The 17,840-nt window shown below is 39.1% G+C and overlaps 2 protein-coding genes across 2 annotated transcripts in view; both read left to right on the top strand.

Annotated features, from left to right (window-relative positions):
- LOC124170024 overlaps positions 1-17,840 on the top strand; it is a 98,378-nt gene that overhangs the window by 48,961 nt on the left and 31,577 nt on the right. The window contains exons 12-14 of the mRNA XM_046548709.1: positions 7,386-7,860; positions 12,064-12,227; positions 13,014-13,085. Of these exons, the coding sequence (XP_046404665.1) occupies positions 7,386-7,860; positions 12,064-12,227; positions 13,014-13,085 (711 nt within the window). The remainder of the gene's footprint in view (positions 1-7,385; positions 7,861-12,063; positions 12,228-13,013; positions 13,086-17,840) is intronic.
- On the top strand, positions 686-4,134 carry LOC124170088. The gene is made up of 3 exons (XM_046548781.1): positions 686-869; positions 957-1,020; positions 2,228-4,134. The coding sequence occupies exon 3, from the start codon at positions 2,806-2,808 to the stop codon at positions 3,472-3,474; it is 669 nt and encodes a 222-aa protein (XP_046404737.1). The 5' UTR covers positions 686-869; positions 957-1,020; positions 2,228-2,805; the 3' UTR covers positions 3,475-4,134.

Below are 17,840 nucleotides of genomic sequence, written 5' to 3' on the forward strand. Positions count from 1 at the left end.
TGTATATCATCTTCGTGTGTTGAGGTTTTCAAGAGCGTTTCTTTATGCATAAGTTATTGCGTCCATCATTTTTATTTTTTCACCCTTCATTTCAACCATTTGTTCGTGATCTCATTCATCTACATCCCGTCACATTTTTCACTATCGCTCATCTTTGCCATCATCATTTTGTCAACGATAGAATCCATTCTACGCAATGGATAATCTCCAAGCTCGTTACAAGGGCAGATTTGCTAAAGCAAAGAAAGCCAAACGATTTGAAAACCTGAAGATTTGCTCGGCGCGGGAGAAGTCAGAAGTTTCCGGTGTCAACAACATCATAGTTAGGAAGCAGAATTGTTGATGTGATGTTCCTCGCGCAGCAACTGATTTGCTGGGGCTGTGATAATGTTTTATCACTCCTGGATATATTGTTGGAGAGTGTAATTGGTCTTGCCAGCAAATGGCCAATCAGTTGCAGGCAATGTGATATTGATAAATCTGTTTGTACCTCAAAAAGTACTACCAATCCAGAGACTAATCACATGTCCTATAGCATCAATATAAAGGCTGCTTTAGGTAAGATAATGAAATATTTTGACTATGAAGGTGCTTTATTGTTTCCTTAAGCTGTATAAAATAGACAATTTCTATGATTTTAACTAATCCTTTTGTTTTAATATGCTGTTAATAATCAGGTATGCTGGACGCTTGCATTGGCCCTACTCATGCCAACGCCTTCCTTACCTGCCTTAATGTGCCTGCCGTAACCGAGTCGCTGTTAAAAAGAAGTGAAAGGATAGTTGGGCCTGCTATTGAAGATGTTGCGAACAAGAGCTGCATACTATCATCTACACTTGAAAAAACATTGGAGGCATCTATAACTCAAGGTATTCTTTGATATGATTATTTGAATGCCCATTTCTTTGGGTATTTATTTCATTCAATGTTTTAATAAGCTTTTCTTATTGTTCTAGAATCTCTGGAATCAAACGAACTGGCGTTACCTCTTGTTGGTGACGAAACATCAATCGAGGGAGAGTAAGTATAAACGAAAAATCATTTTTACTAGTATTGGTCTCCATTCTTGTTCTATATCGTAAAACATTGCCGAAAGTGTGGTAAATTTGCTGAGAGTTAAGCAGTGGATAAACATTTTGCACACTACACACAAACTTCTTTCACTGCGCATTGTACCAATAAGATGTAACCATAATAATAATAATAATAGATGCATTTATTCAGGTGAGGTTGAGGCTAGTCCCCTCTTCCATCTAAACCTTGAATATGAATAGCATAAATAGGTCTATGATAAGGTGAGGTATAGGTGTGAAACTTCTAACTTCATTAGAAGCACTTAATATTATAAGAAATTAAGTAAAGTACTTCTCACAATGACTATTTTTTGGAGTAAAAAAATAACTGCCATTGAATATTTCATTTTGAAGACATTGCATTTGGTTAGAATTGTTGTTATAACCTTGTGTTAATTGGGGAATCAGATTCCTTACCAATCTTATCTGAAGTGACATAAGGATGTGTGGCCAGGCTGTTAATGAGTTTCATGTATAGTTTATTGTGGATTGGGAACAGTAATATTTACAATGTCACTTACGCTGATGACACCAATTTTTTTATTTCATCACCAAATGCTAAATTATTAATTACTGAGGCACAAGTGTTGATTTATAACATTTCTTAGTTGTCATCAATCAACTCTCTGACATTAAATTGAAAATAAAACCTGGAAACGCCTTTGATGGAGACCTAAATATAATATTAGAGGACAGCCTTATGAAAGCAACTTTTATGAAGTTTTTGGGTTACAGCATGGGGATATGCAGCACTACAATAGAAAATAGGATATTCGTGTATCCAAGCCAACTTCTAAGTTGCTCTGGTCGGAATTTTCTTTATTTTTGCAATCCTTGTAGACATCAGTTTACATTACCAAAAATCCTCACAATACTCCATGCATACATCTTAAATGTGGCATTTTACATATTATATGCACATGAACCATGACCTAACGGCATTGACTCTTAATAGCCCTTTGGCCTTGGCATTGGATTGTATATTAAATTACCGACTGCCATTACAACTATTGAATGCTATCAGTTATTTAAAAGATGTACGTAGCATGTTCAATACCTTGACTTGTCCTATATTTGTTGGCGCAAATTGCCTGGCAAGTATTATCATTATTATTGCATTCATTACTATTAAGCCTTTCTTTTTTTTTTTACAGAGGAGCAAGTAATGTGGTATCCCCTGTCCTTGAAACCTCGATAGCTGCGTCCTATGATATGGGATGGCAAAGGAGAGGGAGTGGGAGAAGTAATTCCAGCCTCCCTGGACATGGATGTCTCATTGGCATCCATTCAAAAAATGTTCTCTCTTTTGGAGTGCAGCTTACAAGGCTTGCTCATACTCTAATGTCGACCACGACTGTCGCAGGAATTGGTCTGGCAGTGCCAAGGCAGTGGAGGCGGATTTGGCAGTAGAGCTTTTGACCACCAGCACTCCTCTGAAGGCAGCTCAAGTAAAGGTGGGAACCATTGCCTGCGATGAAGATTCTTCCACCACAGCCAAAATTAGGAGGGATGTAGGAAATGTGGAAAAGGTGTCCGATATCAACCATGCGAAAAAGAATTTGGGGAATGCATTGTATGGTTTGAGGATGTCACACAAGCAGTTGACTCCAACTGTTATAAAGTGTTTGCAGAGGTGCTTTGGTTATGCACTACAACAAAATAAGGGAAATCCAGAAAGCCTCAGGAAAGCTACTTTGAATGTTATCCCTCACTCCTTTGACTCTCATGGGGGATGTGGTGTGGCTTTGTTAAAGACCCAGTAGCATATTACCATCGAGGACTTCCCAGGGGATTAGGTTTGGAGGGTGAAACTTTGCGTGCAAGCCTCAACAAAGTTTTTGAGAAATTTGGAAAAATTGCCAATAGTTTGGCTCCTTGTGGCTCTACACAAGGCAATGAAAGCTTCAATGCTATTGTAGCCAGCAAAGCCCCTAAATCCAGGCATTATGGCTCTTCCGAATCTAATGATTACAGAGTCGCAGCAGCAGTTTGCCATAAGAATGTTTGTGTCGGGTATGTGGCAGATGTGAAGAAGTCCCTGATGTTATCTCCAGGGTCCAACACAAATAAGCACAGGCAGTGGCTGGCTAGAAAGCGAATGGGTGTCATGGAGAAGAGGAAGAGTTTGGGCTTCAAGAGGAGGAGACTTTTTAAAAGTCTAAAGGAGGGAGCAATGGTGAAGAGTCGGGAAGGGGAGACATATCGGAGTGGGATGGGATTGGATGGTGATGCCACTCTCATTTCACCTCAAGTGCTTGTTCTGGTCACCAGCGAATATTCTCTTATAACATTTGATGTGGAAACCGCAGACCCGAGTAATTCATCAGAAATTATTCAGGTTGGTGCTGTGGGAGAATCAGAATTCTCTGTATACCTTCAGGGCGTATTACTGAGCAAGTGAGTGAATTGAGTGGGCTGGGAAGTGTGAGGGATGGGGAAATGAGGCATGGAGGAAAGGAGCTTAGGCACCACAGTGCTGTTGAGGGGCTTCATTCAATTTGTGTCAAAGTCAGAGAGAGGTGCCTTGTTGGTGGGCCATAATGTAAATTTTGATGCAAGGATGATTGTGGCGGCCATCCAGAAGGCCAACTTGCTGGAGGACTTTATGTCGGTTGTGGTGGGGTTTGCAGATAGCTGCCCCATATTTAAAAAGCTTCTCCCTGGTAGACAGTCCTATAGACAGGAATGTCTTGTGAAAGACATTATAGGGGAGTCAGTGTCTTTGGATCCTCATAATGCTCTCAGTGATTCATTAGCACTGAAAAAGCTGATGTCGCATATGGACATAAATAATGAGCGCATTATCAAAGAGAGCTTTTCTCTGGACTCATTTATTCGAAGGCGTGAGTTTTTGGGAAAAAGAAAGTCTTTATTGGTCAGTTTGTCTGTGCTCCAGGATATGGGGATATCCCAATATATGATTGGAAGGATTGCAGATGTAGGACTCAACTTTGGGTGCTTAAGAGAAGTTTATAGGGCAAGTGGTGAGGAAGGTGTCAAAGATTTAATTCTTAAAAAAAAAGTCACAAAAAGTGTCATGATTGTAAATAAATGGCAAGCTATTATGAAAAAATGTTCTGAATAAAAATTTAAGAGAATATTTTATGGTTTATTCCTTTGGAGAAAATTCCTTTGAAAATGTTCGTGTTGCTCAACCTGCTGTCACAACACCAAATGGTTAGTTGTATCCTGTATTTCAACATTTGAATGTACAATATTGCTGTCTTGACCTTGGAGCAAATTCAGGTAATTAGTACATATATTGTAAGAGGGTATAAATTAAATATTCATTAGGTTGCAATTTCTATAACTTTTCCTTTAAGATAGCCCCACGCCATAGTGTACTTGATAATTTTTCATATACATTTGGTACTCCACATTTCTTGGGTGATTGGTGGTGTAATGCGCAATTATAGCTCAGTTTTAATGTTTAGCCTCAAAGATAACTAAGATATAGTAAAGGATCAATTGTTGAATAATATGTATATGTCAGTTTAATAGTGTTTTACACGTATCACTAAGGTCTTGTTGGGATATGCATTTCTTAATATTGGCCTAGATATTCATGGGTGTGCGACATAACGTGAACTTAGGAGGGCGTTTACTGACAGAGATAAGAAGCAAATTGTAGGTAAATCTCGTCTAGTGAATGAGAATTATAACAAAATGGAAGTTCGCCCTTGATAATCGTCCGTAGAATTGATTTCCAGTACGTTAAAATAATTGCAATACATTGTTACCATATAGTTCTTAACTTAAGGTGGTTAGTAGTCCATTCATTGAATACTACACCGTATCTACTGAAATAGGGATGTCATAGCTTTTTTCTACTAGGCTTGCGTACGTTTCATTGTTTTCGCATTCCAAAAAAACTATTTTCATGAGCCAGATAACATATTTAAGCTATTGTATGATTTGCCATTCCATATCATCAAAAATTTTACAATTACGGAATAATTAATGTCTTTGGCTTCAGTGCATCATTAACCCTTATAGTGCCAGCCGGCCGATCTATCGGCCGGGTGTATTAAAATTAATTTAAAAATTAAATGTTTTTCCCAAGTTGCACAGAAGAGATAACAACAAAGGTGAACTTTTTAATCAATGACGTAAGTATTAGAAGTTTAAATTTATAAAATAGCTCCAACACATTCAATATTCATATTAGAATTTTTATAAATTTTTAAGTAAAATCGTGCAAATTCATCAAATAAGCCCTGGCATTCTTCGCATATACAAGGTAAAAAAGGCTGGCACAAAAAGGGTTGAAAGAACGTTTCGAGATGAACTGAATATTCGTTTAATGAATTCGTAAAAAATATTGCTCAGAAAAATCCAACGAACTGGAATTACGCAGCAGCCGACAGGTGCGATATCGCTCTTCATATTTTACCTCCGTATACTTTGCAATGTTGCCACTACCTCCGCAGCATAATGGCAGCTCACTCTGCAGAAAACCGGAAGTATCTTCTTTAAACTTAAATACCGGCGCTAACATATCGGTAACCCCTTCTAAAAAAAATATATATTGGGCATCGATGTCTATTCTGTGCTGTGCTAGTTTTTCAACGATATATTTCGGGCCAAATTTGAGATAAAAAATGTTTTATAAGGGAAGGTCATCATTCTCCCATAAAGACAATGTATTTCTAGGTGAAAATCCGTCACTTTCAAATCCATTAATCTTTTTTAAATGGCCGATGACATATTAATATTTTTTCACCATTCGATAGAAAAAATTATGAGCAACAAAATATGTGAAAATAAGGGGAGGTTTTCAAGCATGCTTGAAATGATGGTTCCTCCTTAAGCATGCTGACGTAATCTCTTCACTTTACTTCAATACCCAGGGCATATTTCTTATGCGAGGGATAGTTCCGAAAAATATCCTATCTTTAGTATTTTTACTCAAGTAATGCGCCAAATGTTCAAGTCGATCTAAACATAATCCTTTTTAACATCCTCAGTTTAGTGTTTTAAGTCAATGAAGACGATTATCCATGCTTTAAATGACGATTTTAAAGACTAATGTTTTAAAAAACTTGAAAAATCAGCCTCAGTTGCCAAGCCTAGAGTTCCACGGCGTGTAGCTGAGCTTTGATGCGCGATTGAAAAATCGCTCTTATTTCCTTCGTCGCTGACTTTTTTTTTCCAAGATTTCTAATTAGTACTCTTTAGAAATACCTACTTTATATTGTGGTTAAAATATTCCGAGTTATATTTTTCATAAACGAAAGATAATGTCTACTTTATGTCAAATTTCACGTGAAAAACGGGTCGGCCATTTTGCGTCGTAAAACCAGACAGATGAGAGCAAAAATCTTCAAAAGTCATTTAAAGTATAGGCACAGCACCAGATCAAAGGAATATTGCGTTTATTCCATAAAACTCATGCCAACACAAAACCACTTGGATAAATTCAAAGATTTTTTGAGGAAAAATGATATCTCGCGTGGCATTGAAAAATTGGTCATGTTTGGGCCTCTGTATCTCACTAAAGGTTCGTATGTATGTAAATGGCATATAAATCTATATCTGGTAATGATTTATGATTATTTACACCAGGTTTCTAGCCTCTATCCCCAAAAATGTCATTTTGGACTTTATTCCAGCTTTTTCCGATTTCGGACCAGTGTGCACCGGGTAGAAAGACGATCGGCCGCCGGGGCTGGCATAAAGGTATTCGGCGCCCACGTCGGCAACTATAGTGTATTCAGCAAGCCGAAACTACCAGGTCAAGGCATTAAAATGACTTGTCGGCTTTAAAAACTGCATTATTACATGAGTTTCATGATAGCGCTTCCTGTCGGCAGATTGCTGGACCTACTAGCCTCGATAGCTCTGTAACCTTAATTACTCGACTCGACATTCGTAATGCTACTCGAAACGCTCGAGTCGAGTACCAACTACTCGATCGACTTGAATTTTCGAGTACTCGTACATCCCTAGAAGATATGTATTTTGTCATTACGATTATGTGGCGTGAAAATTCATATGACTGTTAGAAACGCGGTCGTATATTTTGTTGTTTGAAGTACTACTGGAATCGGAATCGATTTTTCACCTTGGCAAGTACTCGTTTTCGATTCCGGTTCTTGGTCGAGAATTGAGGAATCAAAGAATCGAGGAATCGAACCGACCCATCACTAATTAATACTAATTAATTAAGCTTAGAAAATGAGTCCAGTCACAATCAAATAAGTTCCAAGTCAAAGGTATTCAATATAATGCTTTAGATGATACATCCAAAGAACTTATTACACATGTAAAATTGTTAAGAATTGTTTACCAAAAAATACTACTTGCTTCCAGGGAGTGCAATGCTGCCATGGAGATTTTCCTGAATAAGTTTCTGCGGCAGATCCGCTCTACCAATGACAATAGCTTACTCCAGCATGGCGACGCAGGGATTATGCTGCAAAAGCTTGGAGATCGTGCGCTCTGGATGGAACAGGAAAGGATGAAATCCTTAGCTGATATTAAAAGAGAGAACTTACCTGCATTGAAGAGTAGACTCATTGCTGCTTACGGTGCTGACAGCCCCGGGGCCTGCAGTTGGAGAAGGAGACTCCTGATGCCCACGGACGCTCTCCTCTTCAGGATCGAAAGGGAAGCGTTGACGAAAATAATTTCCTCTCCAGAAAGCAATGTACTCGAGAATATGGACCGGGTGGCTGTGCCCAATGAGGAATACGTGATGTGGAATCTTGAGGATGATGTATTGGAAGATGCTATCACCAGTTTCAGCAAAAGCAAAATACCGAAACCTCGTGCTCAGAGAAAAGATGTAAGTAAATGCTTACTGCTGTCACCATGCCTACATCTGCGTTTTCCTACATTTTATGGCTAATTTTAGCCATTCGTTACAATTTTTAGAGTGAAGTTTACCAATGAATTTTCTATTTGGATACATCATGAATGCTCCTTCATATTTGTGTGACTAATCGTATTTTAACCCTTACATGCTCAAGGTGCCGATATATCCATGTAATAAAGTTTGTTGATAATACTTTTAGTTTAACTTTTACACTGAGGATCATAAGAATTTTTATCACTTGTGATTAAGTGGATGGTATTTCTTCTAGTATATTTATTGTCAGACATTGTTACGGTCCCGGTGCATTCCAATTTATGTAACACCGCCCATCCTCATTTTCTCCTCTCTCTCTCTCTCTCTGTTTACTCTGTGGAGTGAGAGAGTGTAAATGGGTTGTAATTAGAGATGGGTCAAAAAGAACCGAACTGCCAAAACGAACTGTTCACTGAAATGAACCGGTTCGAAAATGAACCGTTCTCTAAAACACCCTGTTCACTGTTCATGTCGGCACTGCACAATTGCGGCGTACTCGGTATAGTAGGTATGATCATCAAGAGGCATTTTGAACTGCAGCTTACTCGAGCAAGTGCGTTGTGGGTACAACAGATGGCGGTTACGAGGGAGGCCATCCAAGGCCGCCGAAGTGCGTCGTTTACGATCGAGCCCCTCCCCTTCTTTCCCTACCATTCCCCTCCGTCGACGAAAACGAACGGGACTGAACAGTTCGTTCTAACTAATATTTTAACTGATATTTAAAATATCAGTTCTTTCGAACCGTTCGAAATATTAGATCAAATATTAGTTTCCTCGGGGCGTTCAGTTGGGATATCGCGTTCATTTTGATTTCGTATTTTGAACATTTGTGGATGCATCTCCAAAAATGTTGTTTAAAACGCGATTCATGAACTTAAGAAACAATTAAAGTCTTTGGACTTGGTTTTTTCAAAAAGTCTCAAAAGTCAAAGTTTCTTATAAAAGGAGCATTTTAAAACTTTTCCCGTGCTAGATATGCGAATAACATCTGGCACTGACTTGATATGTGAATATTAATTCTGGCTTATTCTAAAGTGGACAGCAGATATTTTCTTGCGCGTGGATAACCCAGTAAAGGCTCGGGGCAGAACTTGCTCGAAATTACCACAACACTCTCCACAAACCTTATGATACCACACCAAGCTTTCATGCACACTAAACGCATGATAAACAATATTTTCTACCGAATGACCCTACCTGTTCATTATGAACCGATACTTTGAACTGTTCTTTTTACTGAACAGGGTCAAAGTGAACGGTTCATAAAAATGAACAGGTTAACCCACCTCTAGTTGTAATAGTGAATTGAGCCTCCGATGGCCTTATCCAATTCCTACTTGTTTGACAGCAAAGTACCCATTTGTGTTATGAGTGGTCCCATTATTTCCCCTTCCCCTCATTTCAACAGTAATAACGACTCTTTCGCCTTGGCACAAAAATAAAAACCGCAAGTGAACCGAGAAAAGAGCTCTCTCGAAAATAATTTGAAAGTGCTCAAGAGTGGAGTGGAGAAGAGACAGGCCCACAGACGAAAACAATCAGCCATTTCAAGAGGGGAAAAGAAGAGAGGAAAGCCGGATATACTACTATGCCTAGGTCTCGGAGTGGTTGAAATGAAAGTTAGCAGATAGCAAATATTTAACGAGTTTCGGCTCACAAAGGCGTCATCTGGTGTAAGAAACTGTAATGCATGAGAAAATTACCTACTTATGTTTAAGAAAGGGGGGGGAGAGAGGATTTGCCAAGTTTGGGGAAGAATTTATACACCGACGTACAGTTTGGAGACGGTGAGAAAACACGCAACTAAAATGATAAAATAGATCCCGGGAAAATCCAGGGATATAAGAAGGATTTTATTATTAAATCTAGAGGAATGACGTTGGAGAAGAAACCACCGAGATGGTAAGGACAAAGGGTGGAGGGGGATTGAAAGGGAAGGTGGAAAGAGAGGCCGCATGCCAATAGAAACGGTGGAGAGAAGTTCCCGAAAGAGTGACTGAGGAAGGAGTGAGGATAGGATAAGCAGGTGTATGCGGAAGGAATCGAAGGTGGAAGAAAATATTCTACGCAATACGGAGGAAGTGGTTGGGTTGACTAAAATACCGTATTTGCACAAATCTAAGACAAGGTTTTTTTCCCTCGCAACTCCTGCGGAAAAGAGGGTTCGCTTTAGAATTGGATGCAAAATTTTTTACGTCAAGCGGGTTGCATTATTTGCATCGGAGAAATTATGGACACCTGAGGTTGCCACCTGATAGCAATGCGACGAAAAATCAACGTCAAAAATAGCTTAACAGTAATTTAGCATATTTAATTTTGCGTTCAGGTAAAAAAAAATCCATTTTTGGGCAGCAGGCAAGGATTCGGCGTGTGCCGATCAGTCGCTGGGTGCACTTCTGCCGTGTCCGCGAGATTGCCTCCTATACCCTCGGTTCGGCTCCATTCAAGTTAAAGCTCAATCAACACACAAAATGTTCGTGTGACTGGTTACAATTTACCTAAATTGTAACGTTAAAGCCTCGATGCCATCGCAGAATAAACTGCTACAAAGTCGCTGCATTTTTCTCAGAGCAACAGTAAGAAGGCAACATGATTTGCCTCGATGATTAGAGAAATCGATTTACGAGAATGGGGGGTCCTCTTAGAATCGTGTTCGTCTGAGATTCGTGCAAATACGGTACCCTGTAGAGGTGTAAGTGAGTTGGTGCCTCAAGGGTTCTAGGGATAGCCAGACCACAGATTTGCCGTCGAGTTGATGTCCCTTTGCAGGGATGACTTTTTTGGACCAGATCGGAACATGAATTTGATTGAACGATTGAATGAATTTGTTTACGCCTCCTTCCCTTCGTACGTTTCTTCTGTGTCATTGCTAGCTTCGTTAACGTTTGCTCCTAGCATATCTTTCTGTTTTTTCCGGTCTTGGATTCATCACTTTCATTTCTGTAACGTCAGAAGAGGACCTTCCATTTCAATCCAATAAGTTCTCTCACACATGCTCGTAGCTCAGTTCAAAGCCTTTCTCCACGTCCGTTGGATGGAAAAGGAATAGTCATTGTTTGTTTTCCATTGATAAAAGGACAAATGTTAAGAAATGTGAGAGCATGATTGAATTTTGATACCAAAAATTTTATTTTTTGGCCTTTTTCTCATTTTAAGAAATTCACAAGAGTTTATGCTTCAACATTATATTCTGTGAGCCATTTTCTGGGTGTTTTGGAGGGGGTGACCTATCACCAGCACGCCATAGGTACCTGCAATCCTAGATGATGATGCCATTTCCTGGATAAGAGAACATTTCAGAGATCGCGAGCAGAGATTAGTATTAGACAATGCACTGTACTTTAGGAATGTAGTTTACCTAATTCAATGCAAACACTGTCCCTCCTTTTACATAGGCAAATCCTCAACTCCCCTTAACCTTAGAATCAATAACCACAGGGCATCATGCACTTCCTCTGACTTTGCGTCCTTCCCGGTGGCGAAACATGCGGCCACTCATCAGCGTCAATTCAATGATTGCTACAATGTATCAGTTTTAGCCTCCCTTCCCCCCACAGACCACCCACTCAAACTTAATTCCCTTGAATTAACTTACATAATTCAAAGCATTTCTTCCTCCAGGCCTAAATATCAACCGCTAATCCCTTAATTGCCTCAGCTCACTCTTCCCCCCCCCCTCTTTGGACCCTACCTCCCCTCTATTTCCCCTTCCCTCTGCTATCCTTTACCTACATTCTTTTACCTAACTCCGAGGAAGGTGGTAATGCCACTGAAAATTCAGCTAGTTTTGTGAGTTTTTTATCTTTGTGTGTTCTTATGTGTCTTATTACCCATCCTTTGGTTTTTTATGTTATTTACCTTGCCGAGGAACATTTCAAATTCTATATACAATTGAAGTATTCCAAGAAGTTTAAACTCCTTGTTAATGGCTAGGATGGTTTCTTTTAAACATTACAATTTAACTCAATTTTTAAAAAATGTAGTTGAAAACTCCGTTAATCTTTTAATGTTTGTGACCCTACCACATGCATATATTGAACCAGGTACTCACGTGCACGAAATAGATGTGTGACATGGATATGCTTGCATGTGCGGAGTATGAAAGCTCTTTCAATTGTTTCGATGTTTTTATTCCAAAAGGTTGTCCTTTTGATGCTGTTCCCAGTTCTCTACCTGCTGGACATAGCGACAGATTGTAATGTGGCCTATCAACACTGCAGCCGAGCCAACTACCTTTACTTTGCCCTAACACTCCTGTTTATCTTCGGGCCAGTGCTGGCTGAGATTATCACGAACGTTTTTCGGTAAATATAATCACTATCCAGTTTTGAGCGGTTTGAAAAATGAAAATTTAAGTAATCGATAAAAATATGGTTCACTATATTATTAAACCTTTCATTCTTATTATAGTTAGCATATAATATTATTTGCTAAATTTAGCGTTTTATACTTATTTTAAGCTGCTATTCTGAATGGAATAGCGTCATGCTATCAGCCGATATCGCAACTGAAGTTGCTATAATATAGCATATTGCAACCCAGATGCAGCACGGTATTCAGAACGGTTGCAATTCGTGTTTTTACTGCACCGGAAGACATAATTCTCAAAATAGCTAAAGCACCGTTGCAATTTGCTATCCTGAACGGCGAATCGCAACCTGTAGGGTTGCAATAATATTTCATGGTCTCTCAGGCCGAGCAATTCTGTATTACAACCCAGAAAACGTGCGCATTGCGATGTTGAATTGTTTTTATGAGGTTAAAGTAACCTAATCAAGAATTGAAAAATGGAATAATAGCCAAAAATAAAATGATATCTACTTTATTTTAATTAAATAACCTTAGCATTAGTGGTGAATATTTAATTAGTTGTTTAACTAATTCGGGATGTATTTTTTCTACTACCATGAATAGCAATCGATTGAAATACAACGTAATTTGCATTTTCTTGTTTTTTTTTACCATTTTATTAATGGAGTCTTTGTTCTTGCTTAAGTTACTCCTGTTCCTAGTTGATTTCTATTCTTGGTGAATTAGTATGGGACCAATTTGTCTTAATTGTGGCTCACAAAACCTCCTTCTCTTTTCAGTAAGTTACGTGGTTATATCACAACCTGGACGGGAGTATTCTCTAGGATAGACTCTTGGAAACTGCTACCTAGGTAAGAATACAAGCCTTTTTTACATAATGGTTCTTTTAATGTGTGTCAATTTAGTCATTTACACCATTTGAATAAGTGTCATGGATTTGGGCGACTTTGAAAGTGTGTAATGCGTATGTGATGTAAGAGGCAGGATCCAATGACCGATGTGAGAGATGGTGCGCGTAAGTTGTATCAAAATAAGGTACAGAAATAAATATACAGCATGGAGCGTGGGACACTGGCTAAATTTTCATGAGTATTCCGACCCAGTTACAATACAGTATTTTGAACGGTGTATTAATGATGGAAATCCTCCGGAAGTCGTAATTCCTAAAATGATCTATAGCACGGGTGCATTTCAGTATTCTCGGCAGAGAATTGCACCCGGTTGGAATTCCAAGGGTTTCCAAGACTGCGATATCCGTATCATGACCCGCAGCAACAAGTGAATTGCGACGGTAATTAATTTTATAAAGGTTATATTAACCACATAATGAACTTGAAAAATTAAATAACTGCTAGCTATGAAGTGATTGCTAAAAATGAAGTTGCAACGACTAATCATAGTGAATTAATCGTAGCAGACGTGGTGATTTTGAACTAGTTAAAGAAATTGTGCAGAGGTAATCTTTCCAGCTTAAAATGTAGAGTTAAAACTTGAAGCTCATCAGCAGTGCATAAGCAACAATAATTAATGCATATACAGGCATCCCCCAAGTTACGTAAGAGATGCGTTCCGGCAGACTATGCGTAAGTCGAAATTTACGTAAGTCGAACCTTTGCGTTGGCGCTTCAGAGATTGCTGTATAACAAGTTGTATCGTACAGGAATGAGCGCAACCACATATGCCACCACATCCATCGCTAGAACTGCAAATTTTCACGTTGATTATTGACTTGGGATTTATAAGCGATTTTTCTACAGAAATTAATGAAATTTCCTTCGAGGAATGACAAAAATGGGTCACTTTGTTTTTTTTAGCACGTAAAAAACTCTATAACTATTTGATATTTTTTCTACCATAGGTTGTACAAGCGAATATATACTTCTTCGCGCTCGCATTCGAAAATTAACGTAATCATTTGAAATACGGTTATCGCTTACGTAAGTACGGATTTACGTAAGTCGAGACATACGTAACTCGGGGGATGCCTGTAATGACTGCAGTCGACAAAAGGTTTCCGCAATTCATAAATGTGTGCTAGGGACGTATGATTATTCGAAAATGAGTCGAGTCGAGGAGTTGGTATTCGACACGAGTGTTTCGAGTAGCATTACGAATGTTGAGTTGAGTAGTTTTGGTTGCAGAGCTGTCGAGGCCAGTACGACCAGAAATCTGCCGACAGGAAGCGCTATCATGATTCTCGAGTAACAATGTAATTTTCAAGTCGATAAGTCATTCTAACGCCTTGGCCCGGGATCGTCTTCCTTCCTGGCAGCGTGTTCGGAGTAATCGGAGTGAACCACTGCATCGCTCATACTTCCTTTTGCAATAACTTTGTACCCTAACCCATTTTTCTTTGCTGAAAAGCCGAGAGTATACCTAACAAATTGTTAAGATTTCTGAAATAAAGAGAAATATGTAACTTGTATGAAGTAGTGGACAATGCCTGTTTTTCCCGGTGTTTAATATAATTATAATAATAATAAATTCGTTTATTTCGTGGGCCTTGTGACCCATGAGAAAATTATTACACAACTTTTGCATTCATCAGCATTCATGACTTTACATTCATAAAAGAAAAGAAAAAATGAAAAGAAATAAAAGAGATTCACTCATTGCGGACAGCCGTTAACTTACAGTTAATTCGGCAAAACAAAATTAACGAAAGGAAAAATATCATGCTGCGATATAACAGACTAATTATTATAAGAAATTAAGGCGAACAATTTATTATGACAATAAAGTCACACAAACAATATTTTCAAATAAGATGAATGACAGATTGTTATAACACTCAAATTTAACACAATTTTAAACTCAATTTTCTGCAACAAAATGTTTGAGCCAAGAATATGTTTGAGAAGATTATTGTACAGCTTATATAAGTTCAGCGTGACATTACATTCATAAAGAAAAACAAAAAATGAAAAGAAATACAAAATATTCACTCGTTGCAAACGGCCGTGACTAACTACTACAAGAAATTAAGGCGACAATTTACTATGACAATAGTGTCAGACAAACAGTATAAAAAAAAGTAAATAACAAATTAGTATAACACTCTAATTTAACACAATTTCAAACTCAATTTTCTCCAATTTTTTAAAGTCACAATCTTTTAGCCTTTTTGAGTACTGCGTACGTTCGATACTAATTTTCTTTTCATTCATTTCCTGCGAGGTTTTATCTAGAAATAAAAAAAAACTATAGTGGAACCTCGTTAAAGCGAGTACGGGCTATAGCGACACCCCCGCCACTACGAGAGATAGCCGATGCACTGTCAATTGACCCCATGCTAAGCATGTTAAAAATTTCGTTTTTACGAGGCCCTTTTAGTGTTGGCTCTCGCTATAGCGACGGTTTCACACCCTGAAAAACTTACATCAAGGCTCCTAAATCTCAGTAATTGCTAGCGATCTGTTAGAAATGAAGGTTTTAATTGAGTGCTCAGTCTCAAATTTATGTGGTAAACTGTCGTTCGATAAATTAATAGTTAATTTTTTTTGAAAATATTGTGGTGTTAGCATTCGCGATCCTCTTTTATTCCTCGGGCGGCAGAAAGTTGTCGTCAGCAAATCCGCACATCCACGAGTTGCATGAGTAGAAAGCATTTGATGGCAGACACCGTGACAAAAAAAATGCCTCTAAGCGAGAAAATAAAAATAAAGGAGTACAGTAAACTCTTGATTTTACGAAGCAGGATTTTACGAAGTTTTCGATTATACGAAGTGATATTGCGGTCCCGGTGAAAAGCCTATGCTAAATACATGGCGCTATTCGATTATACGAAGTTTCGATTATACGAAATGTTTTGAATTTACGAACCTCGGCTCGGTCCCTAGGAACAAATGGCATTCGTTTATACGAACTACGGCGAAAAATTTGTCAACAAAACTAGTTACGCCGGCGTAAGTAGCTAAAAAATCAGCGCTTCCAACTGTGGTCCATCAAAAGTGCGAAATCTTAAATGATAATGCAACTTTGGAGAGAAATGGGTCGCCAAAAAACTCACTGTGGGAATTTAGGGGGAGTAGGAGTTCAGTTAAAATATCGCGGCTGACATTATGCCCCTATTTACGTGCCTGTTCGTAAACATAGCATCGACAATAATTCGTAGTTTAACATGTCAGGAAGGTCGCGCGGAGTATTTCGTACACCCCTAATTAACCCTTTGCACTGCTGTGAACGTACTTCGAAGACTACTTTTCGCCGAAGCACTTCGAAGGGTCCCTAATCCGGGACCCTTTCCTCGACGAGCTTACCCTCGCTTGCCCCTGAAACTGGGCTATTTTTTAATGCATTACCTGACGCAACCCTGGGTTTCAAAGGGCAAAGGTGCCGTGGGGGGGGAAAGAGTAAAGTGCGTGTTACTGTGGGGCTGTGCGTCAACCAAACGGGCACGGACAAAAATAAGCCCGTTGTCATTGGGAAATTTTAAAGGCCACGGTGCTTAAAACATGTAAAATTGGAAGCCCTCCCCGTTTTTTACCATGCAAATGAAAACAGCTAGATGACCCGAGAAATTTTCCAGCAAGCGGTTATACGTCTACAGAGAAAAATTGCTGGAGAGAACAGCAAAATTGTTTTAATAATGGATAATGCCACCGTTCATAAATACGTGGAAGATCTAAAATTGGCTAATGTTCGAGTCCTCTTTTTACCCCCGAACTCGACTAGCAAGTCCCAGCCCTTGGACCAAGGCATTATCCAAGATTTTAAAGTCCTGTACCGGAAGAAGCTTGAGCGGCATTACTTGCGATGGATCGGTATGTATACATTCATCTATTTTGCTCATGTGCGTTTGGATATCGATTTAGATATTTTTATTCATGATTACCATTCTTTTAAATCTAATTGCTACTTTTATAAATGGGAACAGAAATTAATAACATCCCGAAATGGACGTTGATACATGCAATCCGCGCCATAATATCTTTTCGTGTATATATTGGCCTTTGTGAATGAACAACTTAAATATCTTAAGTATTGGGCTCTATTTACCGCCAATTTATATTTCAGGCTTCTCGTAATGAAGACGCACTTCCAAGTCTAACCATGAACTTTCTTCTCACGCGCTTCCCCGTTCTCCCATGCTGGGGTTCTGTCTTTCAAAAGCCTTTGTCCCTTCCCTCCTGCCGCCTTTGGCTGATCTTGCTGACACCCACCTTACGCATCCCAAACCCCTCCTTTCCCAGCATTTCCCATTCACTCCCTCCCTAAGGTGACTGAGCTTGTGTGCGTCGCAAAAAAATACGGCCCCCAAAAGTAGACTGAGGCAGAGCTGAAGGCCATTTCCCCACCCTTCTTTGTCCTGCCCCCTTCACCAGTCCTTGTGATGACCACACTTCTTCCCTCAGGCAATCCCCATCCCACTCTTATTCACCCCACCCACTGGGAATGTTCCCCGATTGTGGAGAAGGGCATGGTTCATCTTTACCTGCAACGGGGGGAAGTTATTAACCGGAGAGAGGCGGAAGAAGTATCTTCCACTATCGGGAAAATGGTGCCGCGCTTATAATTGTCTCTCTTCTTCTCAGCTGACTTTTCAATTGAAATTATTTTCTTTGATCTTTCCACACTATGTTTATTTACGATTATGGCGCGACTAT

This window comes from Ischnura elegans, chromosome 13 (genome assembly GCF_921293095.1).
Source record: "Ischnura elegans chromosome 13, ioIscEleg1.1, whole genome shotgun sequence".
Classification (NCBI taxonomy): domain Eukaryota; kingdom Metazoa; phylum Arthropoda; class Insecta; order Odonata; family Coenagrionidae; genus Ischnura; species Ischnura elegans.

What these genes read in the sequence shown, in the direction of transcription:
- LOC124170088 (XM_046548781.1), top strand. Translation starts at nt 2,806, where the DNA reads ATGTGGTGTGGCTTTGTTAAAGACCCAGTAGCATATTACCATCGAGGA.